The 26,506-nt window shown below is 45.7% G+C and overlaps 2 protein-coding genes, 1 non-coding gene and 1 pseudogene across 3 annotated transcripts; all 4 read left to right on the forward strand.

Annotated features, from left to right (window-relative positions):
* Positions 1-661: 661 nt before the first annotated feature.
* Positions 662-4,263, forward strand: LOC100843285. Its single transcript, XM_003575795.4, has 3 exons — positions 662-2,091; positions 2,863-2,938; positions 3,786-4,263. Exons 1-2 carry the CDS (start codon positions 798-800, stop codon positions 2,934-2,936), a joined length of 1,368 nt encoding a protein of 455 aa, XP_003575843.3. The 5' UTR covers positions 662-797; the 3' UTR covers positions 2,937-2,938; positions 3,786-4,263.
* A 3,540-nt stretch (positions 4,264-7,803) lies between these two features.
* LOC112269059 lies at positions 7,804-7,942 on the forward strand. Its single transcript, XR_002960646.1, has one exon. It is a non-coding gene; the product is annotated as a small nucleolar RNA Z247 (small nucleolar RNA).
* Positions 7,943-19,054: 11,112 nt separating this feature from the next.
* LOC100844196 lies at positions 19,055-22,944 on the forward strand (annotated as a pseudogene).
* On the forward strand, positions 22,360-24,175 carry LOC112268530 (protein FAR1-RELATED SEQUENCE 1-like). Its single transcript, XM_024455261.1, has 2 exons — positions 22,360-23,215; positions 23,305-24,175. Exons 1-2 carry the CDS (start codon positions 22,994-22,996, stop codon positions 23,569-23,571), a joined length of 489 nt encoding a protein of 162 aa, XP_024311029.1. The 5' UTR covers positions 22,360-22,993; the 3' UTR covers positions 23,572-24,175.
* Positions 24,176-26,506: the final 2,331 nt, after the last annotated feature.

A 26,506-nucleotide genomic window follows, 5' to 3' on the forward strand; every position in this document is an offset into this window, starting at 1 on the left:
GAGGCCAAATTTTATTAGAAAGAAAGAGGGGTACAAAATACAAAGGTAGCAATGGCCGCAGCAACTGTCCCTTCTTAAGCTACCAATACAACAAGTTCCCTAAAGATCAACAATACATCCAGCAACTCTTCAGGATTGGAGATCATCCACGATGAGATCAAAGAAGCGGCTAACAATACTTTTGGATACAAATTATTACGTATAATGCAAGTTTAGAGTCTAGACATTTAGAGCAATTATAGAGATGGTCAAAGTTGAAAAAGTTTCACCAAAGCCATGCTAGTATCCAGCCTAGAGTTTTAGCTTGATTACTTCTTTCTTTTCTTTAGTGGTGAATTCCAACATTTTTTTTTGAATGGAATTAAATTTGAGAGTTCAAAAATCTCCAGGGGAGGAAAGTGCGGGGAGGCGGAAGGAATCTCTACAGTTCTGCAATGCGAACACACGTGAAACTGCTGACGTAGGTCTGAACTACAGCCAATAGGCAACCACGCCTCTCGCTTTATTGCAATTTCTCCATCGGCTGTCTGCACGGGACCAACATCGCTGACGTCTGGGTCCCATCAAAGCTGTACAAGCAAAGCATCCCGTGGAACAGGACCATGCTGCTTTTGGCCGGCGTTCACCAGTCACCAACCCATTCTCATTTCTGACGCCTGAGCTGCACGCACCCGGTCCACATGAACCGGAGCCCAGCTTGAAGACGAAGAGGCGAAGAGCAAGCAGAAGCGCAAAACCCTCTCCCCTTTCGGCCCCTCTCTCCTCCTCTCGGCGTCCACTGCTCGCTCACCGCCGCGATGCTCCTCCGCCGCCTCCTGGGCCTGGGCGTCTCCGCCAGCCGCCTCCGCCGCCCACTCTCCACGGCCGCGGCCGCCGCCACGGACTCGCCTGGGGAAGGCTGGTCGTGGTACATGCTCGGAAAGTTGTCGCCGCCCGTGGGGTCGGCGTGGGGGCCGTCCGTGACCTTCGCCAAACCTCCGCGCGTCTCCCAGCTCTACGTGCCCGAGCACCTCGCCGAGGCCGGCGGCGGCCTCCCCATCCCGGACCCCGATGGCGACGTCCTCCGTCTCCCCTCTCGCCACGCCTGCGCCGCGAGCCAGGACGGCCTCCTCCTCCTCGGCTGCAAGGACATCCGCATCGTGGCTCCCGTCGTGGGCAAGCATGGCGGCAAACAGGTGCGGCAGGTGGCCGGCGCCGTCGACAATCCCGACAGCCTTCCCCAGACGTCGTACCGCGTCTTCAACCCTTTGACCAGCGAGATATCGCCCCGTCTCCCGGAGATCAAAGGCCCAGGGAGGGAGATCTTGCGAAACTTCAACCCGGGCATCCTCACCCAAGCCGATGGACGGCGGAGCGGGCCCCCGGACAGGTACGCCGTGGCTGGGCTGGAGCTAGAGGAACACATTATGCTCCGGTTTCTCTCCGAAGCAGGGGAGTGGGACTTCGTGCAGTGCTCCCCGTGCCAGCTCCCGGCCGCGCGGCGGATGTCGCCCAGGCAGGAGACGGTGGCCTGGAACGGCATGCTGTGGTGGGTGGACGAGACCTGGGGCGCCATCTTCGCCGACCCGTTCAGCAACCGGCCAGAGCCCCGCTTTGTCGAGCTGCCCAGCGGCAGCGTGCTGCCACAGGACGCGTGCGAGAAAGCGATGCAACAGGGGGACATGATGCCTGACGGTGAGGGCGGCACCTCGTGGTGGATGCCAATGCCGGTCATGTTCCGTCGCGTGGGGGTCAGTGGGGGAACGCTGCGGTACGTCGAGGTGTCTCAGGAGGAGCCCTTCCTGCTCAGCTCCTTCGCGATTGATGCTGACGGCAGCGGCTGGACGCTGGAACACAGGGTGGCACTAAGCCGGCTATGGGCGGATGGAGGCCACCCGTGGATACCAGCTTTGCAGGCCAAGAGGACGCCACTCATTGGCGCTCTTCATCCGTTTAAAGCAAATGTAGTGCACCTTATCGTTGGCAATCACATTGTCGTTGTGGACATGGACAAGGGTGAGGTAACTGGGCATTGTCCCCGACAAGACATCAACCCGATTTTACCATGTGTGCGTCCGCCGTGGCTTTCAACAACCCGGATTTCTTCGCTAGGTTAGTCACTTGCTCTTTTATTTTCTAGCTCGATTACATTCCAGTTTTACTTTGTATCACTTTGGTGTGCTTGCCGGTCCATAATATTAGGACTGGCAAAGTGCTGAACCAGCTCTCTCCAACCAGGCACCAACTAGTTGAAGTTATATATAGATATATTATTGTAGGAAGATGAAAATTGGTAATGGTAAGCATACTATATTCTGATAAATGGTATGGTTCCAGACTTCCAGTCCCTTGGAGACCAGATCATTTCCTTGAGGTAGATGATATTTGCAAATTGCAATGAACAATCTATTTTGCTTCATAATTTAGCTAACCTATCTCTGTAGAACTATGATAATTACTTGCATTATTTGTACCTCCTGGACGATGACCTCCAAAGCTGTAGCTGCCTGTGAAACCATATCCTGACACTCCACTAGGCACTAGCCACATTTGGGACCAGCTGCAGCCGATTGGCAGATATATAAATAACCTGCAAGGGATTAGAGATCTTATGCTTATAAAACATGTTGTCCATTTCGAGATGACCAAATAGACCATCTGTGTACAGTTATAGCTCAGTTCTTTTATACAATGCACCTATCTGTGTACGGTTATAAATAGACCATCATTTGTTTAGAAAATGAGTAGAACATCATATAATAGCTCTGTTCTTTTATACAGGGCACCTATCTGTGTACAGTTATAAATTGTTGTGCATTATTATGGTGGCTGGTGTTCAGATTCATGTACCTTGATCAAAGGAACTTCTTTTCACTTTTTCAGGCAAGAAGGACGTCCCAAAAAAGAATACATTGGCTGATGTTCTGGTTCGTTCAGACAGATGCCAGGAGAAATGAAGGTACATAATTACCAGCCATTGTATCTCTGAGCTAATGCTTATTTATTGACACATCCTTACTGGATGTCATATGTTGACATGTTTAGGATGTTTTATTCTTCTTACAAATATCTTTCAGTCACCCATGCTGTTTATAACATCGACAAAAATGTTTTGTGTATTGTGCCAATGGCTACTGTCTAGTGCAATATTAATATTATCGGCATTCTACTTGGTTGTCATTGTTCAATCGAGTTCTGGACTTCTAGTTGGTGTTTCAGTGGATCGAATAGTATGGGACTCAAAATTGTTACAGAATTACATTCCAGTGTTGATGCAAGATAATGTCATTTGTTAGACAAAATGTATATCTACTTCACAGCAGTCTTATAGCAACAACTAGCATTGATGGTACTGCTGAAAATTAATGATTGGTGTTCATCTTAGATTGGACCTTTCATCCAAGGTTCATCAGTGTTTCTTAACTAGTTAGCATGCATGTTTAAGTGCAGAACTTAGGCAAGTTGTCGCCGTCGTATAATGTATGAGAGCCTGACATATGCTTAGCATTGTCATCATTTTGACTAGTATTATATTTCTATTTACGGAAATATTGACACCGCTCAAGCCTGAATCCAAGCTTGCTATTTGTTTGCAAGTGATCACATGTAATTCTCTGCTTCAATCAAGCCATGGATAGAATTAAATATGTTGCCCATATTCATGCCAATTACTACTATTATAGAGTTTGTTGTTTACCCAACTTGCTTCATCTTTTTCTATATCACTCTTATTCTTTTGTGTTATCCACGACATTCTGTTCAGATGTTTATTAAAACGTCCCAAAATTTGTAATGTTATTTTTCAGGTTCAGTAAAGCTAACAGATGCAACTATGCAAGTGCTCGGTCTGATAGTTTAGGAAGCTGATGATAGTGGCTCGCAGAACACTTGTTGAAGTCTGGGGTATTTTGGGGATAAATTTCAGAAGTTCCGCTTTGTTAACTATAGTTTGCTGATGAACTATCTCCTTTTGGGGAAGGTATTCTAGTTGTTTCGGTCTTCCAGTTCAAGCTGGAAGCCTGGAAGTATCCCGGTAGCTGGATTTACTCAATTTAATCTTTCCTGTAATGACCACCGCAGAATGCTATGTTCATCTGCAAAGGCAACGTCCACAGAACCACACATTTGATTCTGTCATGAGACATTATGTATGGACCTAGAATACCTGTCATGTAGAGTAACAGTGCGAGACATCTGTCATGACCCTATGTAGTCCTTATAAATGGATGATCGTGTGTGTCGTTTGAAAGATGGAAGGCGATAAATTAGTCTATTTCGCATTTAAAGTTCTCTCGTCCCTGTCTCTGTCTACGCATATCATCCTTATAAATGGATGATCTTCTGTTGTTTTTTCCCGCAGAAAAAAAAAGATCTTCTGTTGTTAGTTACCCTGATGCACACTTATTTTCACATCATTTGTTTTACTAGCTTGAGATGAGTCTTTCTTGTACCTTGTTATGTTATATTGTTACATTTTTTGTAAACAGCTTAACTTTAGTTGGTACCTGTGTTGTCAACAATCTTGTAATGTCCAAGTGTGGATCCAATTAATAAGATTATCTTGCACACATCATGCAAAGGCATGTGAATTAAGGTACCTCGTGTCAAGGTTGAATACTTGAATGTCTCATGTGGTGACCTTGCATGCAAAGGTGTCCCCTCCCCCAAGCCAAAGGGAAACTCGTACTCTTGCACAGATTGGAAACTGGAGTGGCAAATGGGTTATTGATTTGTCCAACTGTAATGGGTATGGTGTAGTGTGGTTGTGTGTACCTGGAATGTGCATTTTCTGTAGTAAAACGTTTTCAATGTGCAAGTTCTGCATTTTGAGGCAAATCCTTTTGATGTACACGTAACAACCTTTTGTCTTCAGGAGTATGTAAAGGCATCTGGTGCATTTCTTGATGGTCTTAATTGGAGCCAGGGAACGTCGAGATCGAAGAGTGGCTACGGTATCCTCCCTCCTCCCTTTTGGCCATGTCCTAGTCTAGCATAGTGATAACTGATAACTTCAATGATCGTCCACAATTCCTTGTCACAACGACAGCCATCATAGTTACTGTCTGAATTGAAATGTGCAGGGAGGCCTTGAAAGCCTTGAACATGTCTCGTAGTATGCCTGATCGATATTAATTAGCTGGATCAGCATGAGCAAGCAGATCAATGCACGTGCGAACCTTGCATGTACTTTCCTGATCTGCACTGCTCTCTCCGCGTAGGGCGTAACTGAAGGCTTTTTTGAATGAAAGGTTAAAGATCTTTGGCTAGATGGTCACAAACTTTGGAACCTAATATGATTTTGCAGCTTTTTGAACTGAAATTCTCAGGACACCAATTCTCCGTGGAGAAGGAGAAGACATCCTGTGCTGGAAGCATAATGCCTCTGGTGTCTGCACTGCTAAGGAGGCTTATAAGTTCTGTGCTCAAAATTTGCAAATCTCTTCTCCTTCCCCCCCTATCTCTCAATAGGTGTCCACTGCTCTTAAGGAGATTTGGAGATGCAAAGCTCTTCTTTCCAGGGTCAAGACTTTTGCTTGGCGGCTTATTCAAAAGGCCCTCCATATGGGTAAAAGAGTAGGTAAAATCTTCAGGCATATTTCCAAAAACTACATTAGATGTGGGGCAGTAGAAGATGAGAAACATCTTTTCTTTTTTTGCCCGTTTGTCAGAGCTGCCTGGTTTGCTTCTTCATGGTTTATCAGATCTGATCTTTATGCTCATCAGCATAACACCGTCACTGACATAATTGCAGCAATCATTAAAGGTGGTCACCCGAATGCCTCTTTACATAACATTTTCACCTTCCTTTGGTGCATCTGAAAGTCTAAGAATAACTAACTTTTCAATAGAAAGGTCTCCTCCCCTCTACAAATTTATCCAAATACTTAAAATTTAATTGCAGGGTGGGAATTGGAGACTTCTATAGGTTCAGACAGGGAGCAAAATCAATTGATCTCTCCTTCTACCCCCATTTCCACTTCCCAAATTTCTCATTTGCAGGGGTTTAACATCTACTCTGACGCGGCTTGGAAGAAACCTGTTGATGGGAGTGAAGTTTCAATTGCAGGCCTTGGAGTTTTCATTGAATCCCTTGATCCTCAATGCAGGTGGATTGCCCAGATACAAGCTACCTCTATTCCAGTGAATTCAGCTTTGCAAGCAGAAGCTTTGGGATGCCTCCTTGCTGCAGATCTCATCTCTCATCTCAATTAGCAGGAAGCTAACCAAATGACTGACAACCAAGCTCTAGCAATTGCATGCCAACGGAAGGACATTGTCAACTATCCTGGGCATTGGTCCATTAGAGCTTAGCTTACTCAAATTATAGCTATCCACTCTAGGCTGAATTCTCACATGATCTACACTCCTAGGGATAACAACACTCTTGCTCATTAGCTTGCTAGGGCAGCTAAGAATAGACGTAATATCATGCCCCTTGTCTCATGTACCAATAGCCTTCACAGGTCCGCTGGCTGTCCTTTGAGACAACTTTGTAATTCTCAGAGCTTTGTTATCTACAGGCTCCGACATGTAATCTGCTGTTAATGAATAAATTTCCCTTCTTACAAAAAAAAGTAGGCTAGGTTAACTGTCGGGCGTCCTTTGTCTTATCATCATTTGCTGGATCATGAGAAACTTTGAAGTCACTTGTGTCACTGATTGCTCGAGACCGTTTTGACTTTTGTGACCACGATTTCCGAGGAGAAAGTTGTTATGTATAGAGATTTTTATTTTTATTTTTTTTGCGCTGGTGAGAATTGTTTTTATGGTTCCATTGTTTCTACCGTAGACAGCTCCTCCTCCCCTCAACAAATAAAGGCTTGGGCTAACAAAAACCTACCTAATGGAGAAGTCATTGGCCAAGTCACAAGGCCCTCTACTTTTCATTATAAAACTGATAAACCAGAAAAAGATGGATTGTTTTGCGAAATAATCTTTGGACCCATTCTTTACAATTTCCGAATTGAGAATATTGTACTCACTCCGTTACTAAATACTTGTCACTGTTTTAGTGCACTAAAACAGTGACAAGTATTTAGAAACGGAGGGAGTACATCTGATTGTTAGAGTTTGTAACAAACTTGCTTAGCCGTAGATATCAATCTTGTATAGTCGGCAGGATTCTTTAGTTGTATCTCTAACAACTCTATCTCTATCTCTATCTCTCCCGGGAGTTTAAACTCTTTTCCTTGTAACACAAGATGTACTCAACCGACTTGATCGGTCTTCTATATAAACAAAGATGCGGCCCGAGACAAAGGGTGAGAACGCTTCATAAATTTCACATGGTATCAGAGTCTTCCTCTTCCATCCCCATCTAGATCCAATCTCCAAGCTCTTTCCATGGCGTCCTCTTCATCCAACCCCATAACTGCTCTCGGTGGCACAGTTACTGAGAAGCTCACCAGGGAGAACTATCTCCTATGGAAGGCACAAGTCCTTCCTGATGTGCGTGGTGCACAGCTCTATGGCTATCTTGACGGCTCGATCAAGGCACCCAGCAAGGAGCTTGAGTATGAGCAAGCCGACAAGACGATCGTCAAGAAGTCAAACCCGGCCTACGCGACATGGGTTGCGCAGGACCAACAGGTCCTTTCTTACCTGTTCAAATCTCTTTCCAAAGAAGTTTTGACGCAGGTCCTCTCGCTTACGAGCGCGACGGAAGTCTGGATTGCTCTGGAGAACATGTTTTCCTCTCAGTCCAGATCAAGGGTCAAGAATCTAGGAATTATGTTGGCCAACGCCACCAAGGGCAACCAAACGGTTGCTGCCTACTTCTCCAAGATGACGAGCCTCGATGATGAACTTGCTGCTGCCGGGAAGCCGCTAGGAGAAGATGAGATGGTGTCCTACATCCTCGCGGGGCTCGACATCGAGTACAACCCGCTCGTCTCTGCACTAGATGCAAAGACCGATGGCATCACACTTGGTGAGCTGTACTCACATATGTCGAACTTCGACACACGCATGGAGCTCCTTCAGGGCAGAGGCAACTTCAAGTCTTCAGCCAACGCTGCGACACGTGGACGTGGTGGCTCCTCATCTCGTGGCCGTGGTGGACAGCGCGGACATGGCAATGGTGGCTGTGGAAATCACGGCGGACGCACCTACACCAACAAGAACCAGTGTCCAGGAGGCTCCAACAACAACACCAACAAAGGGCGTGGCAATGAACCATGACCCGTGTGCCAAATCTGCTCCAAGGTTGGGCATGTGGCACTTGAGTGCTGGTGGCGCTTCGATGAAGACTACCAAGCAGAGGAGAAGGTGGCAGGCTCCATCAACACTTCCTATGGCGGTGATACCAGCTGGTACACCGACAGTGGAGCCACTGACCACATCACCGGCGAGCTCGAGAAGCTCTCCATTCGCAACAAGTACCGGGGGTAGGACCAAGTGCACAACGCCAACGGATCTGGTATGAAAATTGATCACATTGGTCACTCATCAATTCGCACCCCTAGTCGCACATTGCATTTAAATAACATCTTGCATGTTCCAAGTACATCAAAAGATCTTCTTTCTTTTCATCGCCTCACTATCGACAATCAAGTCTCTATTGATTTTCATCCTAAATTCTTTTTGATCAAGGATCCGGTCACGAGGAGAATAATTCATCGAGGCAGATGTAGAGGAGGACTACCCCCTAGTTCCACCAAAGTTCAAGTTTCACAAGCAAGGTCTTAGTGCCACCAAATTATCTTCGTCTAGGTGGCACAGTCGTTTAGGTCATCCGTCGTCTTCAGTAGTTCAGCAAGTGCTTAGTGAAAAATAAACTCCCACATGATGGTGAGTCCTTAGGTGATTCGGTTTGCGATTCATGTCAGAAAGCAAGAAGTCATAAATTGCCATACCCTATTTCTACAAGTGTATCCACTGTTCCATTAGAGTTGATATTCTCTGATGTTTGGGGTCTAGCCCCCACTTCGGTTGGCAAATTTTCTTGTTGTGTGAGTTTTATTGATGATTATAGCAAATACACATGGATCTACCTTATCAAAAAGAAATCTGATGTTTTTGCTATCTTTCACAATTTCCAAGCACTTTTTGAACGACAATTTGACCGAAAAATCCTTGCCATGCAATCTGACTGGGGAGGAGAATATGAAAAATTAAATTCTTTCTTCCAAAAGATAGGAATCATGCATCATGTTTCCTGTCCACATGCCCATCAACAAAATGGTTCGGCTGAGCGAAAACATCGCCGCATAGTTGAAGTTGGCCTAGCTCTCCTAGCAAACGCATCTATGCCACTCAAATTCTGGGATGAAGTTTATCTAGCTGCCACATACCTAATTAACATGCTTCCAAGCAAAGTTATTAATTCTCAAACTCCATTAGAGTGTCTCTTTGGCACCACCCCTGATTACACCTCTCTCAGAGTTTTTGGGTGTGTGTGTTGGCCCAATTTGCGCCCCTATAATTCCCGCAAGCTAGCCTTTCGCTCTAAGCTATGCGTTTTTCTTGGGTACAACTCACGTCACAAGGGGGTCAAGTGCCTATCACGATATATATATATATATATATATATATATATATATATATATATATATATATATATATATATATCGTGATGTTGTTTTTGATGAGAGTGTTTTTCCCTTCAAATCTCTTCATCCAAATGCCGGTCATCTATTTCGGTCAGAAATCCTTCTTCTCTCGGAGCACCTCTGACCTCTTGATCATGGGGGCGAATTTAATGATGATGATCAAGTGATTAATACTCATACTAATGCTGCTAACAGTTCCAATGAGTCTCGTGCAGCAATTCCAGCAAGTTTCAGGCAAACAAATATATCCGGGTGCAATTCTTGTGTGCATCAAGCAGAAGGCCAGGGAGATTCTCCCGCCACTGCCATCACGCGATCCCAGGCAGATTCTGCCTGTGCGCGGTCCCAAGAAGATCGGGGCAGTACTACTGCAGGTGGAGCTTCCCCGGATCACCATACAACACCTGGCGCAAGCGCAAGCCCGACAAGCACAGAAGCATCGCAGATGACGCTGTCTCTCGCCCAAAACTCCAGCGGATCTTCTGCGGCAAATTCTGGATCTTCTGCAATAGATTCAAGCAGCTCCGGATCCTCTGTGCCGTCAGCTTCACCACCTGCACCACCAGCTTCACCACCTCATGCTGTGACCCGACTCCAACAAGGAATTATTAAGCCACGAAAGCTTTTCCCTGGTATGATATGCTATGGTTTGTTGACATCTACAGGTGAACCAGAAACATTGGAGCAGGCGCTTGAAGACAAAAGGTGGAAGGAAGCTATGAAAGATGAATATAATGCCCTGATGAAAAATAAAACATGGCATTTGGTACTACCTCAAGAAGGTAAAAATCTCACAGATTGCAAATGGGACTATAGAATCAAGAAAAAGTCAGATGGTACTATAGACAGATATAAAGCAAGACTTGTAGCAAAAGGCTTCAAGCAAGGCTGTGGCATAGACTATGAGGACACTTTCAGTCCCGTTGTCAAGGCTGCCACTATCAGACTTGTCTTATCCATTGTTGTGTCAAAAGGTTGGAGTTTGCGCCAACTAGATGTGCAGAACGCGTTCTTGCACAGTGTTCTGGAAGAGGAGGTATATATGAGGCAAGCACCAGGTTTTGAAGATAAGAATTCTCCAAATCACATTTTCAAGTTAGACAAAGCCTTATATGGATTAAAACAAGCACCTAGAGCATGGTATTCTAGGTTAAGTAGCAAGCTGCAGCAGCTAGGCTTCATGCCATCAAAATCAGACACTTCCTTGTTTATTTTCAACAAGTCAGGCATAACCATATTTGTGCTCATATATGTAGATGACATTATTGTCACCAGCTCTTCAGGTGATGCAGTTTCAGCCTTATTGAAAGATCTAGGGTCTGAGTTTGCTCTCAAGGATCTTGGTGATTTGCACTACTTCCTTGGTATAGAAGTAAAGAAGAATGACGATGGCATTGTACTGTCCCAAGGAAAATATGCGTCTGGTCTTCTTGCTCGAGTTGGGATGCAGCATTGCAAAGGATCGCCAACTCCGTTGTTAAGTACAGAGAAACTGTCAGCTCATGGTGGAGAGCTACTTGAACAGGAAGATGGCACAAAATACAGAAGTATAGTAGGTGCACTTCAGTACTTGACTTTGACACGTCCTAACATTGCTTTCTCAGTGAACAAGGTATATCAATATTTGCATAAACCCACAAGTGTTCATTGGACAGCAGTAAAACGTATCTTGAGATATATCAGGCACACTTCAGATCTTGGTCTAGTGTTCAGCAGATCACCATCTAACTTGGTGAGTGCCTTCTCTGATTGGGATTGGGCCGGTTGTGTTGATGATAGAAGATCAATAGGAGGATTCGCAATCTTCTTTGGACCAAACCTCATATCATGGTGTGCAAAGAAACAAGCTACAGTTTCAAGGTCAAGTACCGAGGCAGAGTATAAAGCTTTGGCTAATGCAACTGCAGAAATTATATGGCTACAATCTATACTCAAAGAACTTGGAGTAGAACAAAGAAGAACTCCACGTCTTTGGTGTGATAATCTGGGAGCTACTTATCTATCTGCAAACCCAGTTTTTCATGCTAGAACTAAGCACATTGAGATTGATTATCATTTTGTGCAAGAGAGGGTTGCTAACAAGCAATTGGATATACAATTCATTAACTCTGGTGAGCAGGTTGCAGATGGTTTTACAAAGGCGCTTCCTGTGAAGAATCTGGAGGCTTTCAAGCGTAATCTCAACTTGGCCAAGTTGTGATTAAGGGAGGGTGTTAGAGTTTGTAACAAACTTGCTTAGTCGTAGATATCAATCTTGTATAGTCGGCAGGATTCTCTAGTTGTATCTCTAACAACTCTATCTCTATCTCTATCTCTATCTCTATCTCTCCCCGGAGTTTAAACTCCTTTCCTTGTAACACAAGATGTACTCAATCGATTTGATTGGTCTTCTATATAAACAAAGATGCGGCCCGAGACAAAGATGAGAACGCTTCATAAATTTCACATGACAGGTGTGGACGTACGGAGTGAGGCTACATCTGATAGGTGTGGATGGAGTGAACATGCCTATTGTAGTGTTGTTGATGAGTTTTGGATGCAAGATAAGCTGGATGCAAGTAGTTATTTATCCTTGTATTTTACGTGCCACCAGCAATCCATCCGTATTTTCATTCCCCAGGTGAGAGCTAGTTTGAAACTTTGAATGAAAAAGAATCGAAAAGTTGATAAATCTCTAGAGGAGGGAAGGTGATGGGAGGCTAGGAATCTCTACAGTCCACAGCTGGAAACACACGTGAAACTGCTGACGTATGTCTGAACTACAGCCAATAGCCAACCTCGCCGCTGCCTTTATTGAAATTTCCTCATGGGCTATCCCCAGTGGACATGGTCACTGACGTCTCGGCCCCACTGAAGCTCTACAAGCAAAGCATCCCGTGGAACACGATCACGCTGCTTTTCGCCGGCGTGATCCACAACCCCCTTCTGACGCCTGAAGACGAAGAGCAAGCACAAGTTCGAAACCCTCTTCTCGGCGTCCACTGCTCGCTCACCGCCGCGATGCTGCTCTGCCGCCTCCTCCTCCTGGGCATCTCCGCCAGCCGCCTCCACCGCCCACTCTCCACGGCCGCGGCCGCCACGGGCTCTCCCGGGGAAGGCTAGTCGGGGTACATGCTCGGGAGGACGGCGGCCAGCAATGGGTCGACGCCGGGCCCATCCGTGACCTTCGCCAAACCTCCGAGGGTCTCCCAGCTCTACATGCCCGAGCACCTCGCTAGCGGCGGCCTCTCTGACCCCGACCACGAAGGCGACGTCCATCGATTCCCCTCTCGCCAGGTCTGCGCCACAAGCCAGGACGGCCTCCTCCTCCTCAGCTGCGAGGTCCAGAGAATCAGCATCCCAGCTCTTGTCATCGGCAAGCCTTGTTTAGACGGCCTCCCCGACATGATGCACCTCGTCTTCAACCCTATCACCGGCGAGATATCACCCTGTCTCCCGGATATCAAAGGCCCAAGGAGGGAGATCTTGTGCAACTTCAACCTGGGCATCCTCACCCCAGCCGATGGACGGCGGAGCCGGAGCGGGCCCCCGGACAGGTACGCCGTGGCTAGGCTGGAGCTGGAGGAACACATGATGCTCCGGTTTCTCTCAGAAACAAGGGATTGGGGCATCGTGCAGTGCTCCCCGTGTTGGAAATATGCCCTAGAGGCAATGATAAATAAGTTATTGTCATATTTCCTTGTTCTTGATAAATGTTTATTATCCATGCTATAATTGTATTAACAGGAAACTAAATACATGTGTGGATAAATAAACAAATACCGTGTCCCTAATACGCCCCTACTAGATTAGCTCGTTGATTAAAAGATGGTTAAGGTTTCCTAACCATAGACATGTGTTGTCATTTATTAACGAGGTCATATCATTAGGAGAATGATGTGATGGACAGACCCAAACCTAAGCATAGCTTTTGATCGTGTCACTTAAGTTTAAATTGCTAATGCTTTTATTATGTCAAGTATCATTTTCTTAGACCATGAGATCATGCCACTCTCTAATACCGGAAGAATACTTTGTGGACATCAACCGTCATCTCGTAATTGGGTGATCATAAAGGTGTTCTTCAGGTATCTCGGAAGGTGCTTGTTGGGTTGTATGGATCAAGACTGGGATTTGTCACTCCATGTGACAGAGAGATATCTCCGGGCCCTCTCGGTAATATAACATCCTAATGAGCTTGCAAGCATGTGACTAATGTGTTTAGTCACGGGGATATTATATTGCGGTACGAGTAAAGAGAACTTGCCGGTAACGAGATTGAACTAGGTATGGTGATACCGACGATCAAATCTCGGACAAGTAATATATCGCGAGACAAAGGGAATTGAATACCGGATTAATTGAATCCTCGACATTGTGGTTCAACCGACGAGATCTTCGTGGAATATGTGGGAACCATTATGGACATCCAGGTCCCGCTATTGGTTATTGATCGGAGAGGTGTCTCGGTCATGTCCACATGTTTTTGAACCTGTAAGGTCACACACTTAACGCTTAATATCGCTAGGGTTCGATGAGATAATAGATGGTGGTATCGGATATTGATTCGGAGTCTCGGATGGGATCCAGGACATCACAAGGAGCTTCGGAATGGTCCGAAGATAAAGATTTATATATGGAAAAGCTGTTTCAGGGTTTCGGAAAAGTTCGGGAAGTTCCGGAATATTCTAGAAGGTTCCGGAAGTTCTCGGAAGGTTCTGAAATATTCCGGATTATTCCTGAGAATTTAATTGGGTCTTTGTGGTAATTAATTATCCCATTGGGGGGGAAAGGAAGCCTTCGGTGGAGTCTCCACCACGTGGTGGAACTCCACGTACGTGGGGAGGTCGGGCAGAAGGAAAAATCCTTCCGGAACTCTCCTGGCCGGCCCTAGCCCCTTCTTGGAGGAGGGGCAAACCCTGGCCACCACCCGCTATAAAATAGAGGTGAGGGGCAGGGGGAGAGAACACACCAAGCCCTCAGCTAGATCTCTCTCTCCCCTGAGCCCCTCTCCTTCTCTCCCGTGCGCAGTGAAGCCCTGCCCGCGGAGCTCTCCACCATATCGTACACCAAACCGTCGTGCTGTCGGGATCTCGTCAACCTCTCCCCCTCGTCTTGCTGGATCAAGGAGGAGACGACATTAAGCCGTATGTGTGGATACCAAGGAGGTGCTGTACGTTCAGCATTGAGATCGATCTCATCGAAAGTACCACTACGCCAATGACGATCCCGTGATCGTAACGCTTTGTGGTCTACGAGGATATGATGCTCATAATCCCTCTCGTTACTTACATCTAGTAGATATTATTTTGGATTTCTTCTGCACTTCTTGTAAGAAAATTTTTGTTTTACATGCGACGAACCCATCACCCCTTGCCTGCTACCGGCCGCGCGGCGGATGTCGCCCAGCCAGGAGGCGGTGGCCTGGGGCGGCAGGCTGTGGTGGGTTGACGTGACCTGGGGCGCCATCTCGGCCGACCCGTTCAGCAACCGGCCGGAGCCCCGCTTTGTCGAGCTGCCGAGCGGCAGCGTGCTGCCTGAGGACGCATACGACAAAGCGATCCAGCAGGAAGACATGCTGCCTGACGGTGAGGGCGGCACCTCGTGGTGGATGCCATTGCCGGTCAATTATCGTCGCGTGGGGGTCACCGGGGCAACGCTGCGGTACGTCGAGGTGTCTCAGGAGGAGCCGTTCGTGCTCAGCTCCTTCGCGATTGACGCTGACGGCAGTGGCTGGACGCTGGAGCACAGGGTGGCGCTCAGCCGGCTATGGGTGGATGGAGGCCACCCGTGGCTACCAGCTTTGCAGGCGAAGAGGACGCCCCTGATTGGTGCTCTTCGCCCGTTTAAAGCAAATGTAGTGCACCTTACCGTCGGCAATCACGTTGTCATTGTGGACATGGACAAGGGTCAGGTAACTGGACACTGTCCCCGACGAGACATCAACCCGATTTTACAATGTGTGCTTCCACCGTGGCTTTCGACAACCTCAATTTCTTCGTTAGGTTAGTTACTTGCTCTTTAATTCACTAGCTAGATTGCATTCCAGTTTTACTTTCGATCACTTTGGTGTGCTTGCCGGTCCATAATATTAGGACAGGCAAATTGCTGCTCTCTTCAACCAGGCACCCAACTAGTTAAACCTATACATAGATACGGTTTTGCTATAGAGAATTTGACTGGTTTTTAGTTAGAGATAAGTCGACGTGCTAATCCTGTGGCATCATGTGGGAGATAGGGGAAGTGGGGATGATGTCCAGATTTTAATCCCACGGTCGAGTGAGATTTAACGCTTTTTCTTAAATATCAAGCGATTGAGAAATAGCCACAGCCCACACCCATATAGATATATCATTGTAGAAAGATGAAAATTCGTAATGGTAAGCATACTACATTCTGATAAATGGTACGGTTCCAGACTTCTAGTCCCTTGAAGATCAGTTCATTTCCTTCATGTAGATGATATTTGCAAATTGCAATAAACAATCTATTTTGGTTCATAATTTAGCCAACTCTGGGCAAGATCATTATAATGCCAAAATCGTCAAATCGATCCACCCTCTTTGGGTTGGCAACTTGAATGATTTGTACAGTTAGATTTATTAATAACCTATCTCGGTAGAACTACAATGATTACTTACATTATTTGTACCTCCTGGACGATGACCTCCAAAGATGTAGCTGCCTGTAAAACCATACCCTGACACTCCACTAGGCACTAGCCACATATGGGACCAGTTGCAGCCAATTGGCAGATATATAAACTACCTGCTTATTAAACATGTTTTCCATTTCGACATAACCATATAGACCATCATATCATAGCTTAGTTCTTTTATACAGTACACCTATATGTGTACACTGTACAGTTATAAATTGTTATGCATTATTATGGTGGGTGGTGTTCAGATTCATGTACCTTGATCAAAGGAACTTCTTTTCACCTTATCAGGCAAGAAGGACCTCACAAAAAAGAATACATTGGCTGATGTTCTGGTTCGTTCAGACAGACGCCAGGAGAAATGAAGGTACATAATTACCAGCCATTGTATCTCTGAGCTAATGCTTATTTATTGACACATCCTTACTGGATGTCATATGTTGACATGTTTAGGATATTTTATTCTTCTTACATATATCTTTCAGTCACCCATGCTGTTCATAACATCGACAAAAATGTTTTGTGTATTGTGCCAATGGCTACTGTCTAGTGCAATATTTATATTACCGGCATTCTACTTGGTTGTCATTGCTCGATCGAGTTCTGGACTTCTAGTTGGTGTTTCAGTGGATCGAATAGTATGGGTCTCAAAATAGTTACAGAATTACATTTCAGTGTTGATGCAAGATGATGTCATTTGTTAGAAAAAAATATATATATCAACTTCACAGCAGTCTTATAGCAACAAGTAGCATTGATGGTACTGCTGAAAATTACTGATTGGTGTTCATCTTAGATTGGACCTTTCGTCCAGGTTCATCAGTGTTTCTTAACTAGTTAGCATGCATGTTTAAGTGCAGAACTTAGGCAAGTTGTCACCGTCGTATAATGTATGAGAGCCTGACATATGCTTAGCATTGTCATCATTTTGACTAGTATTAATTATTTCTATTTACGGAAATATTGACACCGGCCAAGCCTGAATCCAAGCTTGCTATTTGTTAGCAAGTGATCACGGTGTAATTCTCTGCTTCAATCAAGACATGGATAGAACTTAAATATGATGCCCATATTCATGCCAGTACCACTATTATTGAGTTTGTAGTTTACCCAACTTGCTTCATCTTTTTCTATATCACTCTTATTCTTCTTTTGTGAAATCCATCACGTTCTGTTCAGATGTTTATTAAAACGTTCCAAAATTTGTAACGTTACTTTTTAGGTTGCGTAAAGCTAACAGATGCAACTATGCAAGTGCTCGGTATGATGGTTTAGGAAGCTGATGATAGTGGTTCGCTGAACACTTATTGAAGTCTGGGGTGTTTCAAGAGTTTGGTCATATTTTGGGGATAAATATGAGAAGTTCCGCTTTGTTAACTATAGTTTGCTGATGAACTATCTCATTTTGGGGAAGGTATTGGAGTTGTTTCGGTCTTCCGGTTCAAACTGGAAGCATCCCAGTAGCTAGATTTACTCAATTAAATCTTTCCTGTAATGACCATCGCAGAATGCTATGTTCATCTGCAAAGGCAACAAACACAGAACCACACATTTGATTCTATCATGACTCATGAGACATTATGTATGCACCTAGCTTTTGACACAGAAATGTGCTTCAAATCTGTCATGACCACATGATAACTTTTGACACAGAAATGTGCTTCAAATCTTCCACCAAAATGCAGCCACTTGCAACACTTATAGGGTTGTCCCTCACCGATTTTTTCTTTAACCTGCAACAGAGGGCAAAACAAGGTTTAGAAAAAAAATTCTAAATACGTTATGATCAATGTATGGAGCAAACTCGGTCAAACGACCTGCAAACTATGATAATAATATTGCATCATAATTTTTTTCTTGTCCATGAAAATAAGTTGTATCAATTTCAAAATCTCGCAACTCAACCCGTGTTGCGCTCTAATATCAAACTTTGGTTCGGTAGATGATTTGCAAGTAATAAATATGTTAAGAATGGAATATTTGTAAGTTTGGAGGTAGTTTTCCTTGTATGAAATGGAGGAGCAATAAATTCTATGGAAGAAATAATGGTGTCATTTTATTCTTCATGAATCGACTAAGATATAGCCATATAGGTCGTTTATGTCGCTGTGGATCAACATGGTCTTGGTCGTGTGTGTTTGGCTGCAGCACAGCCAGAATTTTGCCGACGGGACGCGAACATATATAACAAAGGATTTCTTTTCTTTTTTTGTAAATCTACACACGGCAGCGTAGCTTTGCATTACATAGAAGGAGAATAAAGGAGGCTTACGCACGATAGACCAGTAATGCAGCTAAAGATACTGGAAGAAAATTCATGTTACCCGTGTTGACCGCAGGATTACGAGTTTTGGGATACAGTTTTGTCCAAAAATACGGTGTAAGTGATAAAAAATTCATAGGTGGAATTCTATGTTACAAGCTTATGGTTCGTCGGAAACTAGGGTTTTGTGATTTTTATTCAAAATTTTGGTCTTTTCGCTCGAAGGAACGGCTTTCCTGACGTGGGCCATCACGAACGAACTTTTGAGTGTTTTTTTTTGTAAAGAAAAAAAAACTAACCGGTCAAAATCCCTAACAACTGCACCCATCATTTGGGGCTAGAATTGTGGCATTCATTTTGGATTCTAGAAACTAACTTATTTGATTGGCATGGAATTGGTTAAATGAATTTAATTTGTAATTACATGGAATCACACTACAACTAATCTCAATTCCTCTCTAAAAACCATCATTTCTTCGGAATTGTCTCTTACTCTACAGATCCATGTGGTAGACAAAAATGATGTTTGAACTCAAAATTTAAATTCACCCAAATAAAATCCTATCAAAAATTAGATTTCATTTCGTTTCATTTCCGCCGAATGAATCCTCCACGAAACCACGACAGCTTCTCTACCCGCCGACGCTGCCGAGCTCGACCGTCCTTGCGCTGCATAGTTCTTTCCCCACGCCGTCACGCAGCCATGGCCAGCCGCCGAGCCCTTCGTCACGCGCCGCCTCCTTCCATATTCCGGCTAGCCGCGTCCGTGTCGCACATCGACCCCGCATTCATTTCCGCCAGGCCCGCCTACTCCTCCTTCTTCCCCACCAGGACACGCACGCAGCCATGGCCGGCCGCCCCGCCGCCGAGCCCTGGGTCCTGCGCCGCCTCCTTCCCTCGTCCGGCTAGCCGCCTCCTTCTCCCATCGACCCCCCACCCCCTTCTCCACCTTCCCCCATCCCCTCCCCCCGTCCCCCCAGTTCTCCGGCCAAGCTCGTGACTCGTGAGCCCTCATCCTTCCGTCTCCCAGTGCCAGTCCCAGTAGATTTGCTCCAAGGTAAACTCTGTCTCAATAAATATCCTGTACATATTATTGTTGGTCAAGTTGGTTTGAGCTACGATCCAGCCAGAGCTGCAACCTCAGCTCCCCAGTAGCTGCTGCAACCGCCCTTCCCTCTCTCCAAGGTTCCCACTTCCCAGCTGCACCATCGCTCTCCCGCAAGAAGACTTCTGCAGTTCAGCCTTCAGTTACTGAATACTGATCCCTAGATGTATATGTTCGGTTATTGTTAATTTATTTTATGGTGCAGCTGATATTGTTTAGTAGAAACAAGGACATTGTTTAACAATTAGCACTTGGCACTCTGACTGAGATAAAGGCTGTTTGTTTTGTCATTTTCATATGTCATTGATGGAGTGCACGAGCCATGGAGGTTATTTTAAACCTGAGCTTTAGATGGATGTTACTTTTATGATCCCAATATGTTCTGTATGGCATGGATTGTGAAAAGTATTATACTTCTTCCATTGGCACTATTGTAGCCTCTCTTTTTTTCGAAAAGGGGGGAAACACTTTGTAGCCTGCAGTTGGAATTTGGTTGTCATTTAGACATTTACTGATTTTCTGTAACCTCTTACTCCGAACACTCTGAACAGAGCTATATTTCTACATTTGCTTCTATTCTGTCGACAATAGGTATTTTCAATTTCAGACCATAATTAAGCTGTAGATTTCAGACCATAATTAAGCTGTATATTTCTGCATTAGTAGCACTCTGGTCAAAACCAGGTAGACCATAATTAAGTGCATGTATCCTATCTCCTTTGGGTGCTGATGGATGTAAGCATATTCTTCTCCTCTGCTGACCTTTCCCAAAGCCCATATGCTTAACCTCAGTAGTGGTGGAAACAAAGTATTGCCTGCTAGAATCTGTGGCGTAACTAGAAGCAGAAGAGGTTGGTTATTTCTGAACATTGCCATGTTATCATTTACCGGAGAGAAGCCACAGTTTGCAAATGATGACACTGATGTGATCACAGAGAATGTGCATATCATCATATCTTTATTCTTCAGTAGATATCTTGCATCGGAGTCAATCCACAGGTAGATGGTAGTTTGTGTAGTACTCGCTTATGGTGTCTTGCATATCTTGATATCTTTACCCTTCAGTAGATATTCACAGGTGGAGGGGTTTGGTTGTTCTGTTGCAGGCCAAGATCCGTCCCGTTCTTCCGCCGACTGCCCGACGCCACCGCAACCGGGCGCGATCTTGGTATCGTCAGGCTCCTTGCCGCCCCGTCTTCTTCAGTAAGAACCTGCGGGCCACCGTCCATTCCCGTTCTGGATCTTTTGGTTTCACAGTAGGGTTCTTGGAGGGCGGCGGCATGGATGCAGCAGCCGATATGTGAGTTCCCCTACTTTGTCGTTCGTATTATTATCGGTACGTTCCGTGTTTTTTTGAACATCTTTATTGTTAATTTGTTGATGAAATTGGCCGGCAATTTTTGCTTAGCGAACGTGCTAGCTTGGATTGCCAGCCGCTTGGGTTCGACATGAACGAGCCTCCTGTTCTCCAAGATCAGGCAGGTTCAGACAACATGGAAAACAGGGGAGTTGCCACGGACATTGGGCAGAGAGGGGTGTTGGATCCCATTGGTGACATTTCCACAGAGGGATGGAGAAAAAGGTTAGTTCCACTAATGGTCGGTTCTATTAGTAATCATAAATTGTCATGTATGAACACATTAGATGTGTGTGGTGCATATTGCATTCTGTTTGGCTCATATGCTCTTAATCCTCACACAAGGATTCGGCTCGGTAATGCACCGGATGAGAGGAGGCCGAATCCAAGCCGACCTTGCGCACTAGAAGTTGCTGTCCGTAATTACGCAGATAGAAAAACAGGGGAGGTGGTGTATCCGGCTATCGGAATGCAGTTTGATTCGCTTGATGAAGCATACAACTTTTACAACCTGTATTCATGGGAGGTTGGCTTCGGCGTCAGACTTTCAAAGTGCAGATTGACCGTCCATTGGAAAAAGTGTATGCAGGAAATAGTCTGCAGCTGTGCGGTCAGTAGATTTTTGTTTTCGGAAATGATGCACCCTTGCATTTTATGTATTTATGAGAAATAATAAACTATCTGTCATCCGTTTCAGGGGAAGCCCATGCGTGACAACAACAGATCTGCACGCTGCGGCTGCCTTGCTATGATCAGGGTGCTTAGGTTGGGGGACAACAGATGGTATATTTGTGAGCACAGGGACACACATAACCATCTGCTGTCGAGCACGTGCGGGGAGAAGCTGCATTGGCAGCCTCACAGACATATGGACAAGTACACGAAGGAATTGGTGAAGCATCTGAGGGAGAACAATGTCAGCCTAGGCAAGGTATACAGCATAATTGGAAGTTTCTTTGGAAGCATGGAGAATGTTCCTTTCACGAAACGACCGCTCAAGGCACTTTGTGGCAAGATTAGCAGAGACCAATTTGACCAGGATGCGGTGAAAACAATGGAGGCGTTCAGTGCAATGCAGGATGCTGATCTGACTTTCAAGTACAGTGTCCAGATAGATGACGACAGCCGCATCAAGACACTGATGTGGACGTCGGGGCGATGTATTGAGAAATATGCATGTTTCGGAGATGTCTTATCCTTCGACACGACATATAGGACAAACCTATATGACATGCCCTTTGGCCTGTTCGTTGGTGTGAACAACCATTTCCAGAGCATCATACTTGGAGGTGTCTCATGAGGGACGAAAAGGTGGAGAGCTTTAAAGGGTATTCTCTGAGTTCATGAGGATGATCGGCGGGAAAGACAAGCATCCAACAACAATTCTTACAGGTTAGGTCGCTTCATATGTAATGTCACTTCACATGTTTTATTTTCTGGTTACTGAACCCATGTGTGTGCAGGTCCTTTGCAGACCAAGCTAGAGCAATGGAAATCACCATTAGTGAGGTGCTACCAAACACCACGCACAGATGGTGCAAGTGGCATGTCCTTAAGAAGGTGAAAGAATTTCTGGGCGCGTTGTATGGTAAACAGAGCGAATTCAGAGCCGATTTCCACAGGTTGGTTTCTGAGATGTATACGGAGGATGAGTTCGAGAAGGGGTGGGCGACCCTCATTGTGAGGCACGGTCTACAGAAGCAGTCATTCTTGACGCAGATATACGAGGTGCGGCGGAAATGGGCTAAACCATATTTCAGGGATGTATTCTGTGCAAACATGACCAGCACTCAAAGGAGTGAGAGTGCAAACCATGTACTGAAAGGATATGTACCACCAGGGTGTCCAATGCATTTGTTTGTGAAGCAATATGAGAAGTTGCAGTTCGACAGAGATTCGGATGAAAGTTTTCAGGAAAAGAGGACTGGGATCGTGATTACCTATTACTTCATGTTTTTTTTTCATTTCTGGCTATGTGTCATGGCGTTTTCAAAGTTAAAAATTGAGACGAGTACTTATTTGATTGTTGCAGGCAGGGGTGGTGCTTAGGTTCAATCTACCACTCGAAATACATGCAAGCAAGGTGTACACAAGTACCATGTTTGAGCAGTTTGGCAAGCTTCTTTATGAGGCTGGACAGTACATGGTAGAGGAAATGGAGCATCCAAAGCTATACCTGGTTAGACACGAGAAGGCAGCCCAGAAAGAGAAATGGTTTAAAATTGTGTTCAGGGTGGCGGTTGACATCGAGACAGAAGAAGTTAACTGTGAGTGCGGGCTGTTCGAGCATTCAGGCATTCCGTGTGCTCACTCTTTGAAGGTATGAATTTTCTGTTCCTAGCTTGGACATGTATATCATTTGCGGCTGTGGTGATGAGTGTGGGTTAATATTGTCAGTCAATTGTTTAGGTCATGCTTCATTTGGGTTTTAGGACCCTTCCGGCGAGGTATGTACTGAAGAGGTGGACAAGGGACGCAAGAGACGTCCTGCCTCCACATCTAATCCGGTACCAGAAAGATCAGGTGGTGCTTGCCTGCCGAACGTACAGGCATACAAGCCTTCAGATAGCTTGCTTGGAAATACAGGCTTTAGGGGATGCCAACGTTGAGTGCTACACGGAGGTGATGCATCAACTGGCAAGGCTAAAAGCGAAGGTTGAGCCCATGAGCAATTGAGCAAGCTGAAGGATGGCATGGGCGTCTACGAGCATGAAGTAACGAGGACTACGGGCACCCCTGACAAGATAACCTCTACCGGTGTAAGAATTTGAGAGGGAGATAGATAGTTCAGCAAACAAGCGAGTCGTTGTCGACATCGTGTCAGAACCAACTCGGAAAAGGCAACCCGGGAGGCCAACAAACAGGAGGGATAAACCACCATATGAGCAAAGCAGCAAAAGGACCAGGTTTTTGCTAGATATGCAGGAAGTCGGGGCACAAGAATATCACTTGCCCGGATCGGGGTGACACACCTAAGAAGCCGAGAAAAGAACCAACATGCTCGAACTGCGGTGTGGGAAGGGCAGCTGCGGGAATTCTAAGATACTGATGGCATAGATCTTGTTACGTACATTTTGTTTTACCTGGGCACATTATGTTCTGTCATGCTGGGCAGTTTTTTCCCTCGATAATTAGTTCTCAATGTCTGTCACTTGTGTTCAGTCCGATAGCCTCTGTAACAATTACAATGTGTTTTGGCACTTGTTTTTTTACATTTTATAGCTGAAAGTGCTGAGTAGTTGTAACATTTCCAGAAACATTGGGGTGTTTTTTTTCCTGATGTTCTTTTCCGATTGGCTGTGTTTTTCTTAGATATGAAAGCAATTCTGAGTCGAATTCATTATACGGAGTATTAGTATTTCACAATACGCCAGCTCTTGCGACCAAGAATTAAAATCGGTCGGGGAGTTCGAAATAACCTGGGCTGATTTAAATTTACTGGGCCGTGTGGGCAATCGGATCCTGTCGGCCCAGTTGATGTAAATGTGTTCCCGCGCCAGATGATGATTTCATTTGATGTGAATGAGGCCCACTGGGTATACGTGGCCTGTTGCGTCAGCTTGGGCGCCTGAGGATGCGGTGAAGTTTTGAGGAGAGAGGCGTCTAATGGTGGGGCTGAGGTTGAACCGGTGACGAATGAGGACGGGGATGACCCTTGCAAGAACCATGGCCCATGGTACCTATGCTACGGCGACGCTTCTTGGTTGGCATGGTTGTTCTGACAAGAAGCTGATGTGCACGGTGGGCCGCTCATGGGCCGGTGGGCAGTAACTTCTAGCAGGGAGAATAAAAGATCAACGAAAAAAACTTTTTCTTGGGTGGTAAGACCAACTGACGAGTGCTGGTCTATATGTTCCAGTATATATGTGCAGTCGGGAATATCAAATTAAATGTTTTCCTTGCAGGCCAAGCAAGATTTCAGGCTGATACGGCCACCTAGGTGGTAAGAGCGGAATCCTTTAATACAATTCAGATACAAAATCATTATTCGGTAGACCAGAATGTATTCTTTTTATTTATCGGGATTGGGGGCGATGAAATCAAGAGATTATTTTCCATCAATATATTCTTATATTTGAATGCCCAATCACCAGTCCAAGATCGGGCCATGATGCTCAATCACCGGGCCCAGTCCATTGCATGAAAAACAACCTTGGTCCACCAACTTACACCCGAAAATGAACTTGGGCCGGGACAAATGCCAAACATCTTGCGTACTTGTAAAGTTTGGAGTCGGTGGTCGTCAATTCACTTATTTCTAATCTTTTTTTTGTCACTCTGACAAGTAGATTATACAAACCCACGAATTAAAACTTCAACTCATAATCTTCTTTACATAGTCTCTGCTGCTGACTTTCCTCTCCAATCTCTATGAGTTTGGATTCAAAGTTTGTTTGATGACATTTTGTACAAGTCCAATACTTGATCTGGATATTAAGAAAAAGAAAAAAAAGAAAACATGGAATATGACACATGCAGCACCGTGTATATGTACATATATATGCATGCAGGAGCACTTGAGAATTTGCGTTGCAAGCAGCTAGGCTGCGTACGTGCATACACGATGGACCTAGTTGGTGCATGTCCCAGCCAAGGCAGCATGCGCGCGCTCGAGTTCGGCTGGAGAGCTAGTCAGCTAATCAAAAGAGTCCTGCCGTTTGTTCGACCGAGGCCTGACAGCCTGGGTTCGCGTCAACAAGCAGGGGTCCAGAGGAGATAAACACAAGAAGAGGAAATCGCGTGCGCGGACGGAACAGAGAAGGATGCCGGCCAGCGTAACTACGCGGAGATCTCGGAGCGTATCGGTTCATCCGCTGCCTATATAAAGCGCAGCACCCCACGGTGCACGGGGGCTTTTTTTTTCCGAGAGTTCCGAGACGGAGGAAACGCTCGGCGACACGAACAGATCAAAGCAACCGGCGCTCAGAAAGCTGAGGCGTACAGGTTCATCAAACTCCATCAACATCAATTCCATGGCTTCAGGTAACGACTTCGGTGAGGATTAATCTACTACTAACCCTATCCTCGGCTCGATCCTCTTTTGCATCTAGCATGATGATGGTGCTGTGGATCCCGAGCATTGTCGCTCCGCTCGGCCATCTATGGAGCTTGGCGGCGTGATGTCCTCGGTCGCTTTTCAAAGCAATCATGACGGCCATCGCGTGCCGCCATCGATGCCAGGTACAAGAGGATCGTCGTGTTATGGCGCCCACCCGACGCGGGGCGCCGTCCTCATCGACAACTCGCCGAAGTCCGCCCGAGCGCCACCATACGCGATGGTACGGACGTGGGCGACGTCACGGAGCACTACCTTGACGAACAGGTCGAGCCGACGTACAGGTTGCCGCAGCACGAGAGGCGTTCACTCGAACGCTGTCGTCATCGGCAACAGGTTCTTTGTGTCGGCAGGATGCGCCCGCCGGCCTGCAGGTCTTCTCCAATTAATCACTCCCGCGGGATGGATTCCTCGCGTCCCCGACGAAGCTGCCGAATAGTCGGCATGTCCGAGCCAAGCGGCATCATGCATCTACACCAACTCCACTTTTAGGTTGTCGAGACCGACGAGGCTTAGCGACAGGTTGGGCGTGGCCACGGCTAAGGCCACGCTCAA

Source organism: Brachypodium distachyon, chromosome 4, assembly GCF_000005505.3.
Source record: "Brachypodium distachyon strain Bd21 chromosome 4, Brachypodium_distachyon_v3.0, whole genome shotgun sequence".
Lineage (NCBI taxonomy): Eukaryota > Viridiplantae > Streptophyta > Magnoliopsida > Poales > Poaceae > Brachypodium > Brachypodium distachyon.